The sequence below is a fragment of the Colias philodice genome, chromosome 12 (genome assembly GCF_061535455.1).
Source record: "Colias philodice isolate Cphi_HAF_F1 chromosome 12, ilColPhil1 Martin Lab GWU primary, whole genome shotgun sequence".
NCBI lineage: Eukaryota > Metazoa > Arthropoda > Insecta > Lepidoptera > Pieridae > Colias > Colias philodice.
This window is the reverse complement of record NC_143097.1, coordinates 1,926,626-1,950,388: the sequence shown is the minus strand read 5'-3', so window position 1 is coordinate 1,950,388 and position 23,763 is coordinate 1,926,626. Positions and strand designations below refer to the sequence as shown.

Here is a 23,763-nt window from a genome sequence, read left to right as displayed (position 1 = left end):
CAAAAAAAAGTTATTGTGGGTTATCATAAGAGATAGACATATACCATCGCGGACTTTTCTGTAGACCTTTTCAATGTGTACAATACTTTGTACATTATTTTGATAAAACTCGTAGGGTGCAGCCTGCGTTTGCAATGTAAGCGGAAAAAATGTAATTATTTACGACATCACATTAGAAACCTCAAAAATAACAATACTTCTCCACTATTTAATGGATGTTATTATACATATAAACCTTCCTCTTGAATCACTCTATCTATTAAAAAAAACCGCATCAAAATCCGTTGCGTAGTTTCAAAGATTTAAGCGTACAAAGGGACATAGGGACAGGGAAAGCGACTTTGTTTTATACTATGTAGTGATGTTCATAATATAATAATAATCTATTTGATTTTATATAATGATGGTGGCGACATTATTGTCTCATACATATTATATACAATTCTATTAGTCATATTACATTAACCGATTAAAATATCACCTTGAAGACGAGTTAATCGAATACGCATAATTAAGGATTATCCCATTAATTTTTAGACCAACTGCCCATTTTCATCAGGTATTGAGAATAAACAAAAATCTCGTCAGATCTTGAAATCGGACCACTTTAGAAGTACCAACTCACATTAGTGAACATAGGAATTGAAAAGTTCTTCCTTTTTTGAAGTTGTTTAAAATACTAATAATAACACTCTTTTTAGATGATCCTTCACTATCACTATTTGGATTCCAAGGGAATGTAAATAGAGGTATAAAATTCAAGGAATTTGGTCAAATATGGGGAGAAATCAGAGGGTCAAAACGCGGGAAATGGGTGTTTGAGGACCTCAATATAGACCTTAAACCTAATGACGTCATCAACTATTACGTTTATGTGCTCAGCAATGGAGAAGGCTATATCAATATTAACCTTTCATTTACTGTTAAAGGTGAGTTTATTTCAATACTAGTAATAATTAATTTTAATAATAGTACAGCAGCTGACGTAGAATTACACACGACGCAAAAACTAAGACATCAAAAATACATTGATTTATTATCTTTCTTTCTCCGGAAAGATAATGAAAATAAAAATAGAAATAAAAGTTCCTACAAGACTGTACATAACTAGTCTATCGTCATTGTCATAAACTAAAAAAAGGAAAAATAAAAGATGACGCTCTCAAATATGAACTTTTTAATTTACCAGCATTATAGCATTCTTGTCTTTTAGAACTGGTGGACCCATCAGCTCCAGCATCATCCCCAGAATGTCTCAGTACTCTGACACAAGTGAGAGATAGCGAAGCGTGTGCCGGACAAGTTATATTTGATTACAACATACCTGATGTGACGATACAGGCCTTAAAACCCAAGGGCATACGGGTGTCAATACCAGGTTAGTTATCTATAACTCAAACATTTATTTATTAAGGACTTCTTCCAGGTGTCAATACCGGGTCAATAATTTTAAATATTTATTAAATCAATTAGACTTCCTCAATTAAATATAATATTTGCCAAAAATACACTAATTAATATAAGCACCTTTTTGCTTTAATATATCATACCTTTAGATTAATTGGAATTAGAGGTAACGCCTATAATTGGGTTAAAAGCTACCTAGAAAATAGACAACAGTGCGTGGAAATCACTAAAACCGATAAATCCCATCAAAAATCATACAGATCTACATATACATGCAACAATTATGGTACACCACAAGGCAGCATATTAGCCCCCCTCCTGTTTTTGGTATACATTAACGACCTCCCAGATGCAATAAACGTAGACAGTATACTTTTCGCAGACGACACTACACTTATAATAAAAAGTAAAAATAAGGAAGACTTAGAAAGGGACGTAATTAAAGCTCTAGACGACGCTATAAAATGGTTAAAACTAAATAATCTCCAGATTAATATGAGTTTAGGGTGCACTCACACACATCAGTCACCGTCAAGTCACCGATGACTGATCGGTGACGGTTTGTGTACGTATCCACAAACACCAGTCACCGTCATGTTGTCCGTCAGTCACGTCGCCGGTTTGACTGAATCATTGAACACATACATCAGGTTAGTGAGTGATTAGACGTGTGTCACGCTAGAGAACATGTAGCAATTGACGGTAGCACGACGCTGACTGAACTGAGACGTGACGGCACCGGGTGAGTGGGGATAAAAGTATGATACATGTATGGAAAGATTATTTGACGTGCCTGACCGGGGACGTCACTGATTGATTTCGTGCCGGCGACTGTCGTGTGGGAACAGAGTCATACTAGAACTATTGATACATATTTTTTTTTAATCCTGTCCGGTGACGTGCCGTGACGGTGACTGATGTGTGTGAGTGCACCCGACAAATATAATTAATTTCTAATCATATAATACAAACATACAACTTGACATAAAATACGAAAATAATCAGCTGACTACTGTTAATGAATGTGTATTTTTGGGTATAACACTAGACAAATTTTGTAACTGGAAACCACACATTGCAAACATTATAAATAAATTAGATCGTTTTGTGTATGTACTAAAAAAGTTGAAACAGACCATTAATTTAGATGTGGCCATGATCGCTTATCACGCGTACGTATCATCGGTACTTAGATACGGTATAATAATATGGGGTAACTCTGTAGCAATACAATCAATATTTAAAATACAAAAAAAATGTATTAGAGCAATGTGTGGAGTACATTTTATGGATAGATGCAAACCCCTTTTAAAAAAATTAAAAATCTTGCCATTACCTTGTATATACATTTTGGAAATATGTTTATTTGTTAAAAAAAAATATGATCTTCTTTGAAAAATATGATAAAACAAATATACTACACGACACAAAGAAAGATTGCGCTCACCTAAGATCCGCCTTGCACTATATAGAAATAATGCGTACTGCATGGCCATAACTATTTACAACCACTTACCAATAACAATTAAAAAATTGACACTGAATTTTTTCAAAAATAAACTGTATAGACTGCTACAAGCTAAAAATTATTATAGTATTAAGGAATATTTAAATGATCGTGACATGAATATAATATGAATCTTAATTTAATGTAATTTTATGTGTAATTTTTGTAATTGTTTATTAATGTATTTTGTGTATATTTTTGTAATTGTCTATTAATGTATTTTATAATTTGACTAGGTATATTAATTTGTAAATTTTTGCACGCCATTTAAAATGGCAGTATATGCGATAAAAATTTTTTTGTGTAACACCCTTATGAACCATATACGAGCAAATAAATATATTTGAATTTGAATTTGAATAACTATTTTTGTTAATATACATATGTATAATCTGAATCTCGCAAACGGGTTCAACGATTTTCATGAAATGCAGGTTTCGGAGGCAATAAATCGATTTAGCTAAAATTCGTTTAAAAAAAACAGCTCTATTACACAGCTACAATTTGTCTGTTTGGTTGAACGTGCACGAATGTTTCGACATGATATCACAGTTTTTTTTTTAATTTAGTAACATAATGAAATCTAGAAAAAGTAACTAGAAAAAATCTAGTTAATAAATAAATACTTATTTGTAAGTACAATTCACTGCAAGGTGAATCCAATTTATTTTGTATTATGTTCATATTATCTATTTGATGATGGTGGCGACATTATCGTCTCATACATATTATATACAATTCTATTAGTCATATTACATTAACCGATTAAAATATCACCTTGAAGACGAGTTAATCGAATACGCATAATTAAGGATTAACCAATTAATTTTTAAACCAACTGCCCATTTCCATCAGGTATTGAGAATAAACAAAAATCTCGTCAGATCTTGAAATCGGACCACTTTAGAAGTACCAACTCACATTAGTGAACATAGGAATTGAAAAGTTCTTCCTTTTTTGAAGTTGTTTAAAAGACTAATAATAACTCTCTTTTTAGATGATTCTTCACTATCACTATTTGGATTCGAAGGGATTGTAAATGAAGATATAAAAGACGATGTTGTTCGAATATCGGGAGAAATCACAGCGCCAAAACATGGAAAATGGGTGTTTGAAGACCTCAATATAGGCCTTAGACCTAATGACGTCTTCAAATGTTTCGTTTATGTGGTCAGCAATAGAACGGGCTATTTTAGAAATAACCTTTCATTTACTGTTAAAGGTGAGTTTATTTTAATACTAGTAATAATTAATTTTAATAATAGTACTGTGGAGGAAGGAAGGTGGAATTCCTCCATCGAAAAAGGGAGGATCCTCGACCAGTCTACTCGACTGGCCGGCCGGTAAGGCCCCAATGGATGTTGTTTTCGGGTCTTCCACGCAAGCCTTCACAGGCTTCGAGGTAACTGTTCGGGGCGATGGCCCCTTTCAGTGGTGGCAACGCCGCCTGCAACTACAGGCGGGGCACTGGGTGGGACCGGATGGTCCAAGGTGTCATGTCCGGGAGGTATCCTGCTGCAGTGCGATCCAGCCCGCGGTATCGCGGGCGATCTGCGAGCTGCTGCAGGGGAGAATGTCCGAGTGTGCTTCACCCAGCCAGCGGCGAGGAGGCGGTCGTGTCCTAGGAGATTAGGTCACGTGGTAGGCCTCTTATGTCCGGCGGTCGTCGATGGTATGGCGCGATGCCGTGCAAGTGCTGGGATCGCGCTCCGTCGGCGCGCGCGAACATAGAGGAACTCAGGCGGCGAACGAAGTCGTCCAGGCTCTCCATGCGCAGGTCCCTGGAGATGACCTGATTCCGTACAAAGCGTGGTGCTCCGGAGATGGTGCGGAGCGCTAGCGACTGCTGCGCTCGCAGAGACTTGCGGTCCGTCTCGTTGGTCAGTGCGAACCACGCAGGGGCCGCATAGGTAAGACGCGTGCGAACGTACGCCTTGTATATGCACAGCTTCGTACGGAGAGGCAGGTGAGACGCCAGCATGGGGCGGAGTATATTCCGCACGGCGCGTATCACTATTGGTATTCCAAGGGATTCTAAATAGAACAAACACCGGTCACGTTGTTGGTCTAATAACGGGAGAAATCGCGCCAAAACGCGGGAAATGGGTGTTTGAAGACCTCGATATAGACCTTAAACCTAATGACGTCATCAACTATTACGTTTATGTGGTTAGCAATAGAAAGAGCTATTTCAAAGATAACCTTTCATTTAATGTTAAAGGTGAGTTTATTTTAATACTAGTAATAATTAATTTTAATAAAAGTACAGCTGACGAAGAATTACACATGACGCAAAAACTAAAACATCAAAAATACATTGATTTATTATCTTTCTTTCTCCGGAAAGATAGTGAAAATAAAAATAGAAATAAAAGTTCCTACAAGACTGTACCTAACTAGTCTATCGTCATTGTCATAAACTAAAAAAAGGAAAAATAAAAGATGACGCTCTCAAATATGAACTTTTTAATTTACCAGCATTATAGCATTCTTGTCTTTTAGAACTGGTGGACCCATCAGCTCCAGCATCATCCCCAGAATGTCTCAGTACTCCGACACAAGTGATAGATAGCGAAGCGTGTGCCGGACAAGTTATATATTTTGATTACAACATACCTGATGTGACGATACAGGCCTTAAAACCCAAGGGCATACGGATACGGGTGACAATACCAGGTTAATAATCATTTATTTATTCCATTAGACTTCAAGGAGAATCGTCATAAAATTTAATATTTGCCACCAATATCCAAAATAAATGGTACATTCTTGTTTAAATATAATTTGAATCTCGCAAACGGCTGAACCGATTTCATTCAGGTATCGAGAAAATAAAACAATCGGCGAAAATTAATTCAACAGGATCAGCTTTGTTATTGAGGTACTAGTTATATATTAAAAAAAATGAATTGTTTGTTTGGTTGAATGCACTAATAAACACACAAATCTCAGGCACTCCTGCTTTGGATTTAAAAAATTGTTAGTATCGATATTACTTAGTAAGTAAAATAAATGTGTGTGTGTGTGCTTCGCAATTGTAATACAGACATACCAAATTTTGATTAATTTTATAGCATAATGAAAGCTTTTCTGAAAAAGTTATTACCTAATAGAGAAAATGTAGATACTAAATATAATGGTTTAATATTATAATTGTGTTAAAAATGTAAGTACATATGACTGTCAACTGTATCCATGGTGAATCCAATTCATTTTGTATTATTATTGTTACGGACGACAACCTAATCCCTTGTAAATAGTTTCACCACCTATAATTGTCATAAGTGTTTTTATTGTACAAAGTTCATTCGTGTGTTTTGTTATATAGAATTGATTAGCGTTTTATAGTATTTTTGTGTTATTTTAATATGTAATGCAATTAGAGAATTTATGGTATGTCGTTGTCATTTTTGCTACATTTTATTATTGTATAAAATCGAGTCTATGTAGAAGTAAAAATGTAACGTAGTAATTCATTCGGTAGACGCACGGCGTCTTACCCACCGTCGGGTGTATACTATGTAAAAAATGCACCTCTAGCCTACGGGGTACGGCGTCTTACCCACCGTAGGGAGTAACCCCTGTAGTTTTGTATAAAGTAAGCGACTTTTGACCGTATGACACACACCGGACGATCTCGGCTCAGACCACCTGCCGGTATTGGTCGAGATCACCGCAAACAGTTCCGCGCTTGCCCCATCCTATTCCCGCCGCTGTGTTAATTGGGAGTTATTTGCGAATACGCTTGAGCGCTCTACGCCCTCACGCGCGGTTTCAAGCGCCGAGGACGTGGAGATATTCGCAAATGGCTTGCATGATGCACTTAAGTCCGCTCTTGCCCAAGCCACGACACTCAAACCGTCCACTTCCATACTCCCCCCCATTCCTTCTCACATCAAAGTCCTTATCCAGAGGAAGCGAGCTCTGCGACGGCAGTGGCAGCATTCGCGCTGTCCCACCCTCAAGCGGCAACTTGCTCGCTTGCGAGAGCAAGTTAGCGATGCGCTTGAGGCGAACAGGATCGAGGGCTGAAACCGTGCGATCGACTCGGCCGCCGAGGACTGGCCCTCGCTCCACAACCTCTGTCGCAGGCTTAAATCTTCAACCGCCCCCGCGCGCCCACTCACCGATTCCGCGGGTAATTTTATATACGCCCCTCAGGGTCGCGCTGACTTGTTCGCCGAACATCTGGCACAAGTTTTTCAGCCGAATCCCCTGACGCCGTCGAGCGCCGCCCACGCAGCAGTGGTGAACGAACACCTATCAGGTTTTCTAGCATCACCGATACCGCCCGCTGAGGAAGTATTCTTCACCTCCCCGTCCGCCGTCCGCCGTGCGATTTCGCGTACAAAGTTGCGCAATGCGCCCGGTGAGGACGGCGTGACGAACGAATCCCTCCGCCACCTCCCCCGTAAAACAGTCGCGGCTTTGTCGCGGCTGTTTAACGGTATATTACGCGCCGGCCATTTCCCTTCAGTGTGGAAAACCGGTCGCGTAATAATGATCCCGAAACCCGGCAAGAATGCCTCCTTAGCGGGCAGTTATCGACCCATCACCTTGTTGAGCACAGTCTCCAAAGTGTTCGAGTCACTACTGCTGCCTATGCTGCGTCCGTACGTGTCGCCGCGCGCTGAGCAATTCGGCTTTCGCTCGGCACATAGTACCACCCTTCAGGTATCTAGAGTATTGCACCATGTTAGCTCCGCCTTGAACAGGAATGAGAGAGCGGTCGCAATATTTCTAGATATCGAAAAGGCTTTCGACCGCGTCTGGCACGAGGGTCTTATATATAAGATCCTTACCACTACCCAGTGCCCCGCGCGGCTCGTGAGGATATTGCACTCCTTCCTCACGGACCGCTCCTTTCACGTTTCCGTGTCCCCCGCCATCTCCCGAAACCACTCTGTGCAGGCGGGTGTCCCGCAGGGCAGCTGTTTATCGCCCGCGCTTTACTCCGCCTACACAGATGCAGACTGGTTGTTCCCGTTCCAGAAGACGGACCATGCTGGGAAAGAGGCCTTTAATTTCGCAACATCCTTCAACCTTTCTCAGCTGGTTGTTGACGCAACTCGTGTACCAGACATCGACGGCCATACTGCCAACTGTCTCAACCTTTTCCTGACGACAGAACCAGACCGTCATGTGGTCGCTGTTCCCGCTCCACTGGGGACATCTGATCACTGTCTGGTAAAGTCCGTGTCTTCATACTCTCCTGCAGATCCAGCGTTAAAGGGAACAAGGAGAGTATGGCGTTATAACTCAGCGGACTGGGATGAGATGCGGCATTTTTTTGCACCCTATCCTTGGCGGCAAGTGTGCTTTTCTACCGCTGACCCATCCAGCTGTGCGGATAATGTTGTTGGTGTGATTCATCAGGCGATGGAATATTTTATACCATTTTCTGATATTCGCATCAACAACAATGCTAGACCGTAGTTCAATGGCTAAAAAGCAAGCAGCTTTCCAAGCCTGGGTCGATGCTCGAATCCGTAAAGCTCACGATATTTGGGAAAAAAAAGAAAGCCTTTAACAAAGCTTCGAAAACCTGCAAAAAAATGCAAAAGAAGGCTCGTTTTGCTCATGTGCGGCATATTGGAAGTAAGCTTGTTTCTTACCCCGTAGGAAGTAAAGCCTTCTGGTCCTTGGCCAAAGCTGTCGAGTCAAACTTCTGTCGTCCCACTCTACCTCCGTTGATGAGACCCGATGGTTCTCTGGCTCATAATGAAAGGGATAAGGCAGATGTTTTTGCCTCATTATTTGCCAACAACTCTCGTCTAAATCCACCTAGTATTGTTCCACCCACACTTCAACATTGTGGCGTTCATATGCCTGACATCCGCATCACGAACAAGGAAGTTTTAAGAACATTGCGTCATCTCGATGAGAACAAAGCCAGTGGACCTGACGGGATACCAGCTGTCGTTTTAAAAACTTGTGCTCCAGACTTATCTCCTGTAGGAAGTAAAGCCCGTAGGAAGTAAAGCCTTCTGGTCCTTGGCCAAAGCTGTCGAGTCAAACTTCTGTCGTCCCACTCTACCTCCGTTGATGAGACCCGATGGTTCTCTGGCTCATAATGCAAGGGATAAGGCAGATGTTTTTGCCTCATTATTTGCCAACAACTCTCGTTTAAATCAACCTAGTATTGTTCCACCCACACTTCAACATTGTGGCGTTCATATGCCTGACATCCGCATCACGAACAAGGAAGTTTTAAGAACATTGCGTCATCTCGATGAGAACAAAGCCAGTGGACCTGACGGGATACCAGCTGTCGTATTAAAAACTTGTGCTCCAGAATTATCTCCTGTTCTTACACGTCTGTTTTGCCTCTCGTTAACGACTGGAGTTGTTCCTAAAAACTGGAAGCTTGCTAATGTACAGCCTGTCCCAAAGAAAGGCAGTCGGTCAGACCCCACCAACTACCGACCGATTTCAATAACCTCCATACTCTGTAAGACTATGGAGCGTATATCGAATAATCGGCTCCTCACGCACCTCGAAACCAACGATCTGTTGAATGATCATCAGTATGGTTTCCGCCATAATAGATCTACTGGCGATCTTTTAGTGCACGTGACGCATCTTTTAGGACTTAGGAGAAGCTGTTGAGAAGTACGGGGAGGCACTTGCGGTTTCTTTGGACATTTCTAAAGCGTTCGAAAACCGCTCATATGCTTTGCGCAACCACAGTTGCGATAATAAAATACGCTAAATAGCTGCCGAAAAAAATAAAGTACTTTGGTAGTGCTCTGGAACGTGCGCCGCGCGTTCGACCCACTGCTATTAAAACTTAATTTATGACTTCCGCGAGAGGAGTACTTCAAATATATTGACTGTAATCGATTGCTATTGAAATAATACTATACAAAACTGTGTTATTTTTACAATATATGATTACCGTATACCTTAAAAAGTTATGAAATCGTCTAAAGTCTACTAACTTTTAAAGTCGTCTTTATTACATATTTATTACAACGGTCACTAAAATATTACTTTATAACAATAAAACACATGTTAGAGAATAATCTGGTAAGTAAACACGAGTAGAAATCAATAAAATACAACAATTACGGCATATTTTAACACTTCCTTGTAAGACACGTAAGATACAAACTAAGATATTCCCAAAATTCTGTTTGAAAGGTTGGTAGTATTGGGTAGAAATAGACGAATCAATTAGTTGTCTTTGGTTTAAATACGTAAAAATTAGACTCTGAGAGTATGAAATAGAGTTTATAATCAATTGAAATAAGAAAGTCGCTTTGCAACCACAGTTGCACGAAACAAGATTTTCGATCGTGTTATTGCAACTGTGGATGCACGGAGCTAAGCAAGGGGTCATTTTTTTTTTCTCAAGCATATGAGCGGATAAGGTCTGGCACGATAGCCTTCTAGGCAAGCTCCCTTCTTACGGAATTCCAAGCAACCTTACTACATGGATTGCTGACTTTCTGCGGGACCGGTCGATTCGTGTTGTTGTAGATGGTTGCTCGTCAGAGCCTATGTCCATCAATGCCGGCGTTCTACAGGGGTCCGTTCTCTCGGCAACACTGTTTCTTCTTCACATAAATGACATGATTGCTTCGAATATATTCAGTTATGCAGATGATAGCACTATTGTCGAGAGTTACAAATCCAGTGCCCGCACATCAAAGGCCGAAACTGAATTACTACGGGAGGACATGTTGGAGCGTTTGAACCGAACTCTTCGGGCTGTCTCCGATTGGGGCGATGCCAATCTAGTCGGTTTTAATGCTTCAAAAACCCAGGCGTGCTTATTTTCTACCAAACGGAACACCTTCACAAATACTCCGACTTTCCGCGGTGTATCTCTACCAATAACCGACTGCCTGGAGTTGCTTGGTGTTACATTAACGTCCTCACTCAACTTCGGGCAGTTTATCGAATCCAAGGCCCATCTAGCTGCTAAAAAGCTCGGAATCCTTAACAAGGTTAGACAATATTTCACACCAAGGCAGCTTCTTAATCTCTACCAAGCTCAAGTCCGATCCTGTGTTGAATATTGTAGTCACTTGTGGGCAGGCGCAGCTAGATGCCACCTTGGAGCTTTGGATTCGATCGAAAGACGTGCCAAACGTATACAAAACAACTAGATGGGCCTTGGATTCGATAAACTGCCCGAAGTTGAGTGAGGACGTTAATGTAACACCAAGCAACTCCAGGCAGTCGGTTATTGGTAGAGATACACCGCGGAAAGTCGGAGTATTTGTGAAGGTGTTCCGTTTGGTAGAAAATAAGCACGCCTGGGTTTTTGAAGCATTAAAACCGACTAGATTGGCATCGCCCCAATCGGAGACAGCCCGAAGAGTTCGGTTCAAACGCTCCAACATGTCCTCCCGTAGTAATTCAGTTTCGGCCTTTGATGTGCGGGCACTGGATTTGTAACTCTCGACAATAGTGCTATCATCTGCATAACTGAATATATTCGAAGCAATCATGTCATTTATGTGAAGAAGAAACAGTGTTGCCGAGAGAACGGACCCCTGTAGAACGCCGGCATTGATGGACATAGGCTCTGACGAGCAACCATCTACAACAACACGAATCGACCGGTCCCGCAGAAAGTCAGCAATCCATGTAGTAAGGTTGCTTGGAATTCCGTAAGAAGGGAGCTTGCCTAGAAGGCTATCGTGCCAGACCTTATCCGCTCATATGCTTGAGAAAAAAAAAATGACCCCTTGCTTAGCTCCGTGCATCCACAGTTGCAATAACACGATCGAAAATCTTGTTTCGTGCAACTGTGGTTGCAAAGCGACTTTCTTATTTCAATTGATTATAAACTCTATTTCATACTCTCAGAGTCTAATTTTTACGTATTTAAACCAAAGACAACTAATTGATTCGTCTATTTCTACCCAATACTACCAACCTTTCAAACAGAATTTTGGGAATATCTTAGTTTGTATCTTACGTGTCTTACAAGGAAGTGTTAAAATATGCCGTAATTGTTGTATTTTATTGATTTCTACTCGTGTTTACTTACCAGATTATTCTCTAACATGTGTTTTATTGTTATAAAGTAATATTTTAGTGACCGTTGTAATAAATATGTAATAAAGACGACTTTAAAAGTTAGTAGACTTTAGACGATTTCATAACTTTTTAAGGTATACGGTAATCATATATTGTAAAAATAACACAGTTTTGTATAGTATTATTTCAATAGCAATCGATTACAGTCAATATATTTGAAGTACTCCTCTCGCGGAAGTCATAAATTAAGTTTTAATAGCAGTGGGTCGAACGCGCGGCGCACGTTCCAGAGCACTACCAAAGTACTTTATTTTTTTCGGCAGCTATTTAGCGTATTTTATTATCGCAACTGTGGTTGCGCAAAGCATATGAGCGGTTTTCGAACGCTTTAGAAATGTCCAAAGAAACCGCAAGTGCCTCCCCGTACTTCTCAACAGCTTCTCCTAAGTCCTAAAAGATGCGTCACGTGCACTAAAAGATCGCCAGTAGATCTATTATGGCGGAAACCATACTGATGATCATTCAACAGATCGTTGGTTTCGAGGTGCGTGAGGAGCCGATTATTCGATATACGCTCCATAGTCTTACAGAGTATGGAGGTTATTGAAATCGGTCGGTAGTTGGTGGGGTCTGACCGACTGCCTTTCTTTGGGACAGGCTGTACATTAGCAAGCTTCCAGTTTTTAGGAACAACTCCAGTCGTTAACGAGAGGCAAAACAGACGTGTAAGAACAGGAGATAATTCTGGAGCACAAGTTTTTAATACGACAGCTGGTATCCCGTCAGGTCCACTGGCTTTGTTCTCATCGAGATGACGCAATGTTCTTAAAACTTCCTTGTTCGTGATGCGGATGTCAGGCATATGAACGCCACAATGTTGAAGTGTGGGTGGAACAATACTAGGTTGATTTAAACGAGAGTTGTTGGCAAATAATGAGGCAAAAACATCTGCCTTATCCCTTGCATTATGAGCCAGAGAACCATCGGGTCTCATCAACGGAGGTAGAGTGGGACGACAGAAGTTTGACTCGACAGCTTTGGCCAAGGACCAGAAGGCTTTACTTCCTACGGGCTTTACTTCCTACAGGAGATAAGTCTGGAGCACAAGTTTTTAAAACGACAGCTGGTATCCCGTCAGGTCCACTGGCTTTGTTCTCATCGAGATGACGCAATGTTCTTAAAACTTCCTTGTTCGTGATGCGGATGTCAGGCATATGAACGCCACAATGTTGAAGTGTGGGTGGAACAATACTAGGTGGATTTAGACGAGAGTTGTTGGCAAATAATGAGGCAAAAACATCTGCCTTATCCCTTTCATTATGAGCCAGAGAACCATCGGGTCTCATCAACGGAGGTAGAGTGGGACGACAGAAGTTTGACTCGACAGCTTTGGCCAAGGACCAGAAGGCTTTACTTCCTACGGGGTAAGAAACAAGCTTACTTCCAATATGCCGCACATGAGCAAAACGAGCCTTCTTTTGCATTTTTTTGCAGGTTTTCGAAGCTTTGTTAAAGGCTTTCTTTTTTTTCCCAAATATCGTGAGCTTTACGGATTCGAGCATCGACCCAGGCTTGGAAAGCTGCTTGCTTTTTAGCCATTGAACTACGGTCTAGCATTGTTGTTGATGCGAATATCAGAAAATGGTATAAAATATTCCATCGCCTGATGAATCACACCAACAACATTATCCGCACAGCTGGATGGGTCAGCGGTAGAAAAGCACACTTGCCGCCAAGGATAGGGTGCAAAAAAATGCCGCATCTCATCCCAGTCCGCTGAGTTATAACGCCATACTCTCCTTGTTCCCTTTAACGCTGGATCTGCAGGAGAGTATGAAGACACGGACTTTACCAGACAGTGATCAGATGTCCCCAGTGGAGCGGGAACAGCGACCACATGACGGTCTGGTTCTGTCGTCAGGAAAAGGTTGAGACAGTTGGCAGTATGGCCGTCGATGTCTGGTACACGAGTTGCGTCAACAACCAGCTGAGAAAGGTTGAAGGATGTTGCGAAATTAAAGGCCTCTTTCCCAGCATGGTCCGTCTTCTGGAACGGGAACAACCAGTCTGCATGGCAGGCATTAAAATCCCCCAGAAAGACAAGTTCAGCGCTCGGATATCTAATTTGTACTACATCTGCTACTTCACTCAGATAATTAAATAGCCGTGTGGTCTCCTGATCTCCTTTGTGCGAACGGTATACACAAGCATAAACTATCTTGTTCATGCCCGTAGCTGCCATAATCCAAAGCACAGAAAAACTGGGTTCCTCGAGGTCACGGAGACGCAGAGTGCAAATGTCTTCACGAACATATACACAGGTACCAGCTTTTGAATGAAAGTTATGTTCAAGTATGTAACCGGTGTACCCGAGATAATATGTCGTGTCATCTGGACATCGGATTTGCGTCTCTGTCAGGAATAGAAGGTGCGGCTTTTCAGTCTCAAGATGGTGGTGGACCGGTGTGAGATTAGAGTGCAAGCCTCGAATATTTGAGAGGTGCACCTGAAGAGAGAGGAAGTGCAGCCGCTGTGAATTCTGTATTCCTTTATGTAACTTTTTCATATTTATTTTGAGAGTGATTAGGCGGGGAGTAAAATAGAAGTTGAACGAGGCAATGCATATGGAACCACCTAATGTCCACATGCTATTGTCCATAAATAAACCTAGCCTGGAGACTGCGGGGACGCCCTAAACCCCCTGAATATCGCCAACGGGTCCTCTCATCCGATCGCCAGTCGGCACGTTGGAGCCAATCCAGGATTATGCACAGGCGGCGGGGCAGCCTTTCTCGAGTGGCTAATTCGATACTTGGGCCTCCTACAACCTGCGGTCGGCCAGCGGTACCGTTTCTTCGGATCCCGCTACCCTCCAAGACTAGGATATTCAGGACAACACATGGACAACAGATTCGGTTCTCCAATGCAGAGCAACTGTTCATACCTTTTTTACCCTTCTTTATATGGGCTTCATCTGCCATCATCCCGGAACACGACGAGCGTTTGGCGGCATGGCTTTGATAGATGGGTGGTGACTAGCCGGGACAAATTGTCTTCCACCAGTATAATTCGGTTACTCATTTGGCACTACCCGGGGAGCACGTGTAGGGTATCTAGAGTTAAAGCCTACAGACGCGAGTAACGTTGCCCCCCACTTTAGAAGTACCAACTTACATTAGTGAACATAGGAATTGAAAAGTTCTTCCTTTTTTGAAGTTGTTTAAAATACTAATAGTAACACTCTTTTTAGATGATCCTTTAATATCACTATTTGGATTCCGAGGGAATGTAAATAGAGGTATAAAATTCATGAAATCTGGTCAAATATGGGGACATATCCCAGAGCCAGAACGCGGGATAAGGGTGATTGATGACCTCAATATAGACCTTAAACCTAATGACGTCATCAACTTTTACGTTTTTGTGATCAGAAATAGAAAGGGCTATTTCAAAAATAACCTTTCATTTACTGTTAAAGGTGAGTTTATTTCAATACTAGTAATAATTAATTTTAATAATAGTACAGCTGACGTAGAATTACACACGACGCAAAAACTAAGACATCAAAAATACATTGATTTATTATCTTTCTTTCTCCGGAAAGATAATGAAAATAAAAATAGAAATAAAAGTTCCTACAAGACTGTACCTAACTAGTCTATCGTCATTGTCATAAACTAAAAAAAGGAAAAATAAAAGATGACGCTCTCAAATATGAACTTTATAATTTACCAGCATTATAGCATTCTTGTCTTTTAGAACTGGTGGACCCATCAGCTCCAGCATCATCCCCAGAATGTCTCAGTATTCTGACACAAGTGAGAGATAGCGAAGCGTGTGCCGGACAAGTTATATATTTTGATTACAACATACCTGATGTGACGATACAGGCCTTAAAACCCATGGGCATACGGGTGTCAATACCAGGTTAGTTATCTATAACTCAGACATTTATTTATTAAGGACTTCTTCCAGGTGTCAATACCGGGTCAATAATTTTAAATATTTATTAAATCAATTAGACTTCCTCAATTAAATATAATATTTGCCAAAAATACACTAATTAATATCTTAAGACCTTTTTGCTTTAATTTATCATACCTTTAAGATTAACTATTTTTATTAATATACATAATATGTATAATCTGAATCTCGCAAACGGGTTCAACGATTTTCATGAAATGCAGGTTTCGGAGGCAATAAATCGATTTAGCTAAAATTCGTTTAAAAAAAACAGCTCTATTACACAGCTACAATTTGTCTGTTTGGTTGAACGTGCACGAATGTTTCGACATGATATCACAGTTTTTTTTAAATTTAGTAACATAACTAGCGACCCGCCCCGGCTTCGCACGGGTGCAATGCTGATACTAAATACACTACAGAAAAATTGTGAACGTTGTATATAAAAACATAGCGGCCCGCTCCGGCTTCGCACAGGTTTAAAATACATAGCCGGGCGGCCGGCCGGTACCGCCGCAAACGCTACGTCCCGCAATTTTTAAATCTGTAATATCTTCGAAAATATTCGCTTAAATCATACGGTGTAAAGGGCCATATAGATCTATATTAAATGAACAATGTATTCAAGGTATTTAATTGGTTAAGGATTAATGCTGTATTGGTTAAAATCGCATCGAAAATTAGCCATTATTTGTCGTAAAAAGTAAATGACAAAAAAAAGTTATTGTGGGTTATCCATAAGAGATAGACATATACCATCGCGGACTTTTCTGTAGATCTTTTCAATGTGTATAATACTTAGTACATTATTTTGATAAAACTCATGCAGCCGTACAAATAAACGAGTTATAACATTTTATGCAAAGAATAAACTAAGAATAAGGAAAAATCATACAAATAAACACGAAATAAATGTAACCTAGTATAACTTCGTAATAAGTATTCATACTAATGCTATTCCGTCCTTATTACGGCTACCACCCTAGTATAAGTCTGACATAACCGAGTTATAACATAATTTTTAGTACATTGTGCTGTGTTTTACAAGTTTTAGAAGCAATTTTCAGCCTAAATTTGAGATAATAGCAATGAGAGTAATACGAGAAGTAGAAAAAGTTGAGCAAATTAATAATTTCATTACGTATTGAAATGGAAAATTTTGTATGAAATGTCAAAATATATACGAAATTATGAAAAACCCTTTTGATATTTATAATGATTTATTTATTTACAACATGCGCCAAACCATACATACATAAAACTTATTTCTAAACTTATCACAATAATATACACTTTCGTTGAAAATATAAATCTTCTAAGCCTGGAGTTGTATGTTTTGAGTACCAGTTATTTGGCAACTCTCTATCTCAAGGTGGGTTTATCTTCTGTTCTCCAGATATTGGATAGCGTTCTCTTTCATTTGCTTGCATATTTAATGATATATTTAAATTATTTCCAATAAATATTTAAAAAATATATAAACAGAACATCGTATGATGAAACTTCACAACAAATTCGACGAAGTCAAACGAGCGTCAGCAAAATGACAGCACCAAGGCTTAACCGTAGACAATTTCAATGTTTTTCATAATTTTGTGAATGAATTGCGACGTTGCCGCTCCGCGCCTATTGCATAGCGTGAGCATAGATACATCGACGTTATTCCAAATTTATTTGTAAGAAATTATGACATCCTTATTCTTTATTTATTCTTATCATATCTATGCATTGCATAAGGTTTGAATAAGCAAGTTTTTATTTGTACGGCTGGTAGGGTTTAGCCTGCGTTTGCAATGTAAGCGGAAAAAATTTAATTTTTTACGACATCACATTAGAAACCTCAAAAATAACAGTACTTCTCAACTATTTAATGGATGTTATTATACATATAAAACCTTCCTCTTGAATCACTCTATCTATTAAAAAAAACCGCATCAAAATCCGTTGCGTACCTAGTTTCAAAGATTTAAGCGTACAAAGGGACATAGGGACAGGGAAAGCGACTTTGTTTTATACTATGTAGTGATGAAATCTAGAAAAAGTAACTAGAAAAAATCTAGTTAATAAATAAATACTTATTTGTAAGTACAATTGACTGCAAGGTGAATCCAATTTATTTTGTATTATGTTCATATCTATTTGATGATGGTGGCGACATTATCGTCTCATACATCCATACTAATATTATAAATGCGAAAGTAACTCTGTCTGTCTGTCTGTCTGTTACTCAATCACGCCTAAACTACTGAACCAATTTGCATGAAATTTGGTATGGAGATATTTTGATACCCGAGAAAGGACATAGGCTACCTTTTATTGCGAAATATGTAAGTACCACGGCCGAAGCCGGGGCGGGCCACTATATAAAAATAATTTTGATTTTCGTACATGTCAATCATTAGTTGTCAATCCTGTCAAATACGGTTGAATACGGTCAAAATATTGTTTGACATTCATGCGTTCAAAAATGTATTTTGTGTAAAATAATTAAAAAGTAAAAAGGGTGAATAAACTATTGTCTGTATTTTTTTAAAATCAATTATTGAAAAGTGCAATTAAAGCAGATACATAAAAATTCCTCAAATATTTGTGTTTACGCGTGCTTTCAGAAATTGATAAGGTATTTTCGGTGAGGAAACTAACCAAGAAGGATAGTTCGATTAATTATTTAAAAAAAATCTCTAAAAATGTAAAAATTCTGACAACTATTTGTCGCGATTTCGTCGACTGCTTCAACAATATTGCGTTGAAATAATATTATAACGTTAAAATTGAAACGGAGGCCCTGGCTCATTCGATTGAACCAAGCTAAATTGCGTTTTGAAGATTACATCCATTTACGCGATGCAATTAGCACAGAGAAGAAGATGCAGAAAATATTTATTGGGCTATTTAGGTGCTTAGGTGCTATTTTACCGGCGACATACACAGGTAGCCCAAGTCATACGCATGAATATGCGCAAGATGCAATGACATATGTTCGTCATTATGGTCGGCCTGGATCTATTCATTACATTTAAATGAAATCCAAAATGGATGGAAATTATTCTACTGCTGCGTCCCGGACAATTATCAAGTGATCGGCTCGACATTACCACACGTGTTTTCAAGCAATGAGTTACATTAAAGCAACACATCTTTCGGATTATTCAATGATGGATGTATTCAATCGATCCAGACCGACATTATGTTGTAATCACGAATATCTTTGATGGACCGTGTGGCACCATCAACCGCCAATCAACATGCATGGTTGACAGCGAGTGTTCCAAAAGGAATCCACGAAAATTTACTGTAGAAACTATCACAGGCAACAAGATGATAGTGGTAGAACTATCATAACTAAAGTGAAAGGAAACGATTTCGTGGTCGACACCAGTTAAAGAATGAAAAGAGTTAATCCGAATGCATCCCAGGCTGCAAAACGTAGTTTAATTCGATAATTTTTCTCTGGCACGTGTATGAAGTAATCAAGTATCTAATTATTGTTTTTTTTTATTCTTTTTCCTATACCTATGTGTTATTCATCGAAATAAAATGCTGTTATATATCTTTATTTATTTTGTATCACTAGCTGTCCCGGCGAACTTTGTACCGCCCTGTCAATGAATGTTGTGTTACCTTTTAGCTGAACTAATTTAGGCTTTGATGAACGTAATACAATGATACAAAATAAATATTTATATGGATTGATATGTAATAGTATTTTAATTTATTACAAAATTCCGACTTTGTGGACCACCATTTTTGTACGGCACTGTGCGGTTTCTTATTATTTTTAATGGATCTATCGATGGTTAAGAATGCCGTACAAAAATATATGACCAAAAACCGAGTCTACCTGTACTTTTCAATTCTCATCTGCACTCAGTTGGACAGCTTACAAGTGACGGCATAGTGATGAATCTTATTATTTTATGCTCTTCTATCGTTCTAGATATGTCCCCTGGTGGTTCATTTGACCCATATTTTTTTCCTATGCGGGCTTGTAGTCTAAGTATAAATTATTAATAGTAAACTATCTAATCAACGTACAAGTGTTATTTAATGTGAAATACGTATAATTACGTGACTAAAGCTGCGTTTTGTATAACGTGGATGTCAAGTTTGTCAACGGCAACGGAAATTCAAATTCGAATTTCTTCTTGGATAAACCAGGGGAGTACTAGTTTTAATTTAACTTATTTAAAGATACACACAACATTCACATTCATTAAAACTAATAACACTACTTACTCATATTTTATGAGTAACGTCACAATAAATACATGAGCGCATAGTTATCGTCTCACTTTGCTTGACAAGTTGGAAGCAATTTAGAGGACAAAAACTAATAGCTCCAGACAAAATATACTTCAGTTCTAATACAAAACTTTATCTTATCACTATCTACTCTTTTCTGATAATTGAACCATAAGCCTATGTAACACAAGTAAAAATTGTTCTAATTCTATCACTGTATCATATGTATATATATGTATATATATGTATATATATGTATATATATGTATATATATGTATCATTGTATTATACACTTTTTAACATCTATTTCACCTGTTTCAGCAACTAAAATAACAAAATGCTGACCCGCAAGGCAGTGGCCAAAGATATGGAAAACAAACTAAAGGCCACATTACAGGACTTAAAGGCTTCTCAATCTCTGTGTGAACAACTCTTGCTGGAGAGAGAGGAACATGAGGTGGAAATCCAGCAAATAATAAAAAAGAATACTAGTCTGAAGGCCGAGCTAGCTGAACTCCACACTCAATATATGGACAGCCAAAACAAATGCACAGCCCTTCAAGATATTGTTGACAGCTTCCAACAGTGTTCCAATGACCACGAGAAGGCTCTCAGTCGTATCGTTGAACTGGAATGCAGTTTAATGGAGGTTCAGGAGGATAACTCCAAGCGGCTATGCAATTCATCCAACAGTCTTTATGGTGAACTGCTTGAATGTGGACAGTTAAGTGGCTTTGAAAACAATAGAAAAATCAAGTTAAATTCACACAACAAATTAAAAAAATATCTTAAATTAAACCTATTATTAAACGCACTAAATCAGTTATTATAAATAGATTTTCATTAAAAAATGTAGCACAATTGCAAAATAAAAATAATAGCCTTTTGAAAGAGTTAGATAGATATCATAGAGACTTAGAACATTATAAAATGATATATGAAGTAGAAACTAGTGAACTTAAGGAGAAAATAGACTCATTAAATGATACATTGAATGACCTCAAACAAAAATATTCTGCTGCCCAGTTACAAATTAATGAACACATAAAAGAGGCAGATTACTTAATAAAGTTAAGCAATGAAAACATGGATCGCTTCGAGTCTCTGACCAATAACTATGTATGTCAGTGTTCCATAAGTGACAAGGAGCAACCGTCGCCCCATAAGGGCGGGGGCACACGATGCGTTGCGGCGCCGCACCGCAAAGATTTCACCGTGTCAGTGGGCACACGAGTGGTGCGGCGCCGTAACGTTTTTATGTCGCAGCGGCGTCGTAGCAGCGTTGCACAGCGTGTCATTCCTTGTGACTCAAAACAACTGAGCGGTGCCGCTCCGACGTCGCACCGCATTCACCCCTCCCCGCCTCGTCTTGGTGGTTACAAGTCCGGTGCGGCGCCGGAGCGCATCGTGTGACATGCCACAGATATTTCTATGTAAGACGACGCAGCGACACCGCTCCGGCGCCGCACCGCCGCCGCAACGCATCGTGTGTCCCCGCTCTAAGCCCTTTGACTGCACTGACATACATAGTATTCAACCAACGGCAACAATTTCATCTAGTAAAACAAAACATCTTTCCATGCAGGAAATTATTGTGTTGTCAGATAATATAGGTCAGGGTTTTGGCGCTTTGCTTAACAACTTAGGGCATAGAGTAACTAATTTTTGCACTCCTAATAGTTCATTTACATATATCATGAATTCATTAGATAATTTTAGTTTTAATGAAAATAATATTGTTATTATATTATACGGAGATAGTTTTAATTTAAAAAAACATGACATTGATATAGGATTTCAAAAAATGTTAAAAATTAGTGGCGAGACAAAATGTAAATTTATGTTGTGTACATTACCCTTTGACATTACCATATTGGTACGGGAGCTACCAACGTTTTAAAAAAAGTCATTTTAGTATAGTTGGGTTTTTGATATGCTGTTTCTCTTGCTATTTCGGTTAGAGTCCGGGCTGTCTGGCTGGTGGTAGTGGTTGCGTTTATTAGTGCGCATCTTATCTGCACAGGAAGATATACTTAACTTTAGTCATTTTTTAACGCGTAATTTTTATCTTTTGCCTTTAGATAGATCCATCAGACATATTTTTTTTATTGCAAGACGTTTTATTCGTTGTTAAATGGGTGCCATACGCAATTTTTTATTTAAAATAATTAAAATGTCATCGAAATAAGTGAAATTACATCAACATGAGTCCGCTTAAAAGATAAGTAACTAATAACTTTATTACTTATATTATATTATCCTTTTTTAATACTTATATTAAATAATTAGTAAACTAATATTTTTAATAGATGCTTTCATATTTATTACACTTTTGGGTATTAATATGAATTTGATGATATGTATTTGGTTTTTATCAAGTTTACATTTAACGTCCTATTTGAGGTTCGTTGGGAAAAGGAGGCACGATGGTAGATTGTTGCAAAAAAATTGTAAATATGAATATGAATATTATATATAGTATAAGTAACACAGTGATTACTTATCCTTCACGTGGACTCATGTTGATGGAATTTCACTTATTTCGATGATATTTTAATTATTTTGAAATAAAAATTGCGTCTGGCACCTATTTAACAACGAAAAAAACGTCTTGCAATAAAAATGTATGTCTAATGGATCTATCTAAAGTCAAAAGATTAAAAATTACGCGTTAAAAAATGACTTTAAATTAAGGATATTTTCCTGTGCAGATAAGATGCGCACTAATAAACGCAACCACTGCGGCCAGCCAGACAGCCCGGACTATAACCGAAATAGCAAGAGGAACAGCATATCAAAGAACCAATTATACTAAAATTCTCTCTTGTCAACGTTGCTACCTCCTATACGATATTTGCCTGGTTTGACACAAAATCAATATAGGTTTATCTATAATATTAACTTGAAATTGTATAACTTAACAAATCATCATAGTGATGCATTTATATATTTTGACATAAATTCCTGTATAAAATCTTTTTGTTTGACAAGGAATACAGTGTATCTGCCATTTAGATATAAGAGAGAACTTGCTATGTTAATAGCATATAAAATTATTAACCAGTCTGGTACATGTTCTGTATCAGACCATCGATCTACTATAATTTTATGTAGTAGTAATTATATACACCAACCTAGGTTAAGTGTTGACAGAAAATTTAGCCCTAAGCTAGATTTAAACTAGTATATAAGACAACAGCTAAGCAGCCTTTTTCCATTGTACATCAAAATATTCAAGGCTTGGCTAGCAAATTATTAGAAATAGAATTATTCTTAAATCATTATAGTATTAAAGTTTTTTGTGTAACGGAACATTGGCTTAAACAATGTCAGTTGTTAATAAATATTGATAATTATGAGTTAAAAAGTATATACTTTAGGAAACATGCTATTCATGGAGGTTCTCTTATTTTAGTACACAAAAGTGTAAAAAGCAAAGAACGAACTGACATTGTTAGTCTTTCTGTAGAACGCACCATTGAACTGTCCTGTGTTGAACTTGAGCGTTACATTATTGTTTGCGTTTATAGACCTCCTTCCAGTGACTATAATATGTTTGAGACAGTCATGGAAGAAATATTAAAGCGTTTGAGCAGAAGTGAAAAGAAGGTTATAGTATGTGGAGATTTTAATATTGATTTACTTTCAC

At 38.7% G+C, this 23,763-nt stretch overlaps 1 protein-coding gene across 1 annotated transcript in view; it reads left to right on the top strand.

Annotated features, from left to right (window-relative positions):
- The window catches only part of LOC149483808 (beta-1,3-glucan-binding protein-like), a 44,624-nt gene that overhangs the window by 1,515 nt on the left and 19,346 nt on the right, over nucleotides 1–23,763 (top strand). The window contains exons 2-3 of the mRNA XM_089701957.1: nucleotides 702–756; nucleotides 4,960–5,135. Of these exons, the coding sequence (XP_089558083.1) occupies nucleotides 702–756; nucleotides 4,960–5,135 (231 nt within the window). The remainder of the gene's footprint in view (nucleotides 1–701; nucleotides 757–4,959; nucleotides 5,136–23,763) is intronic.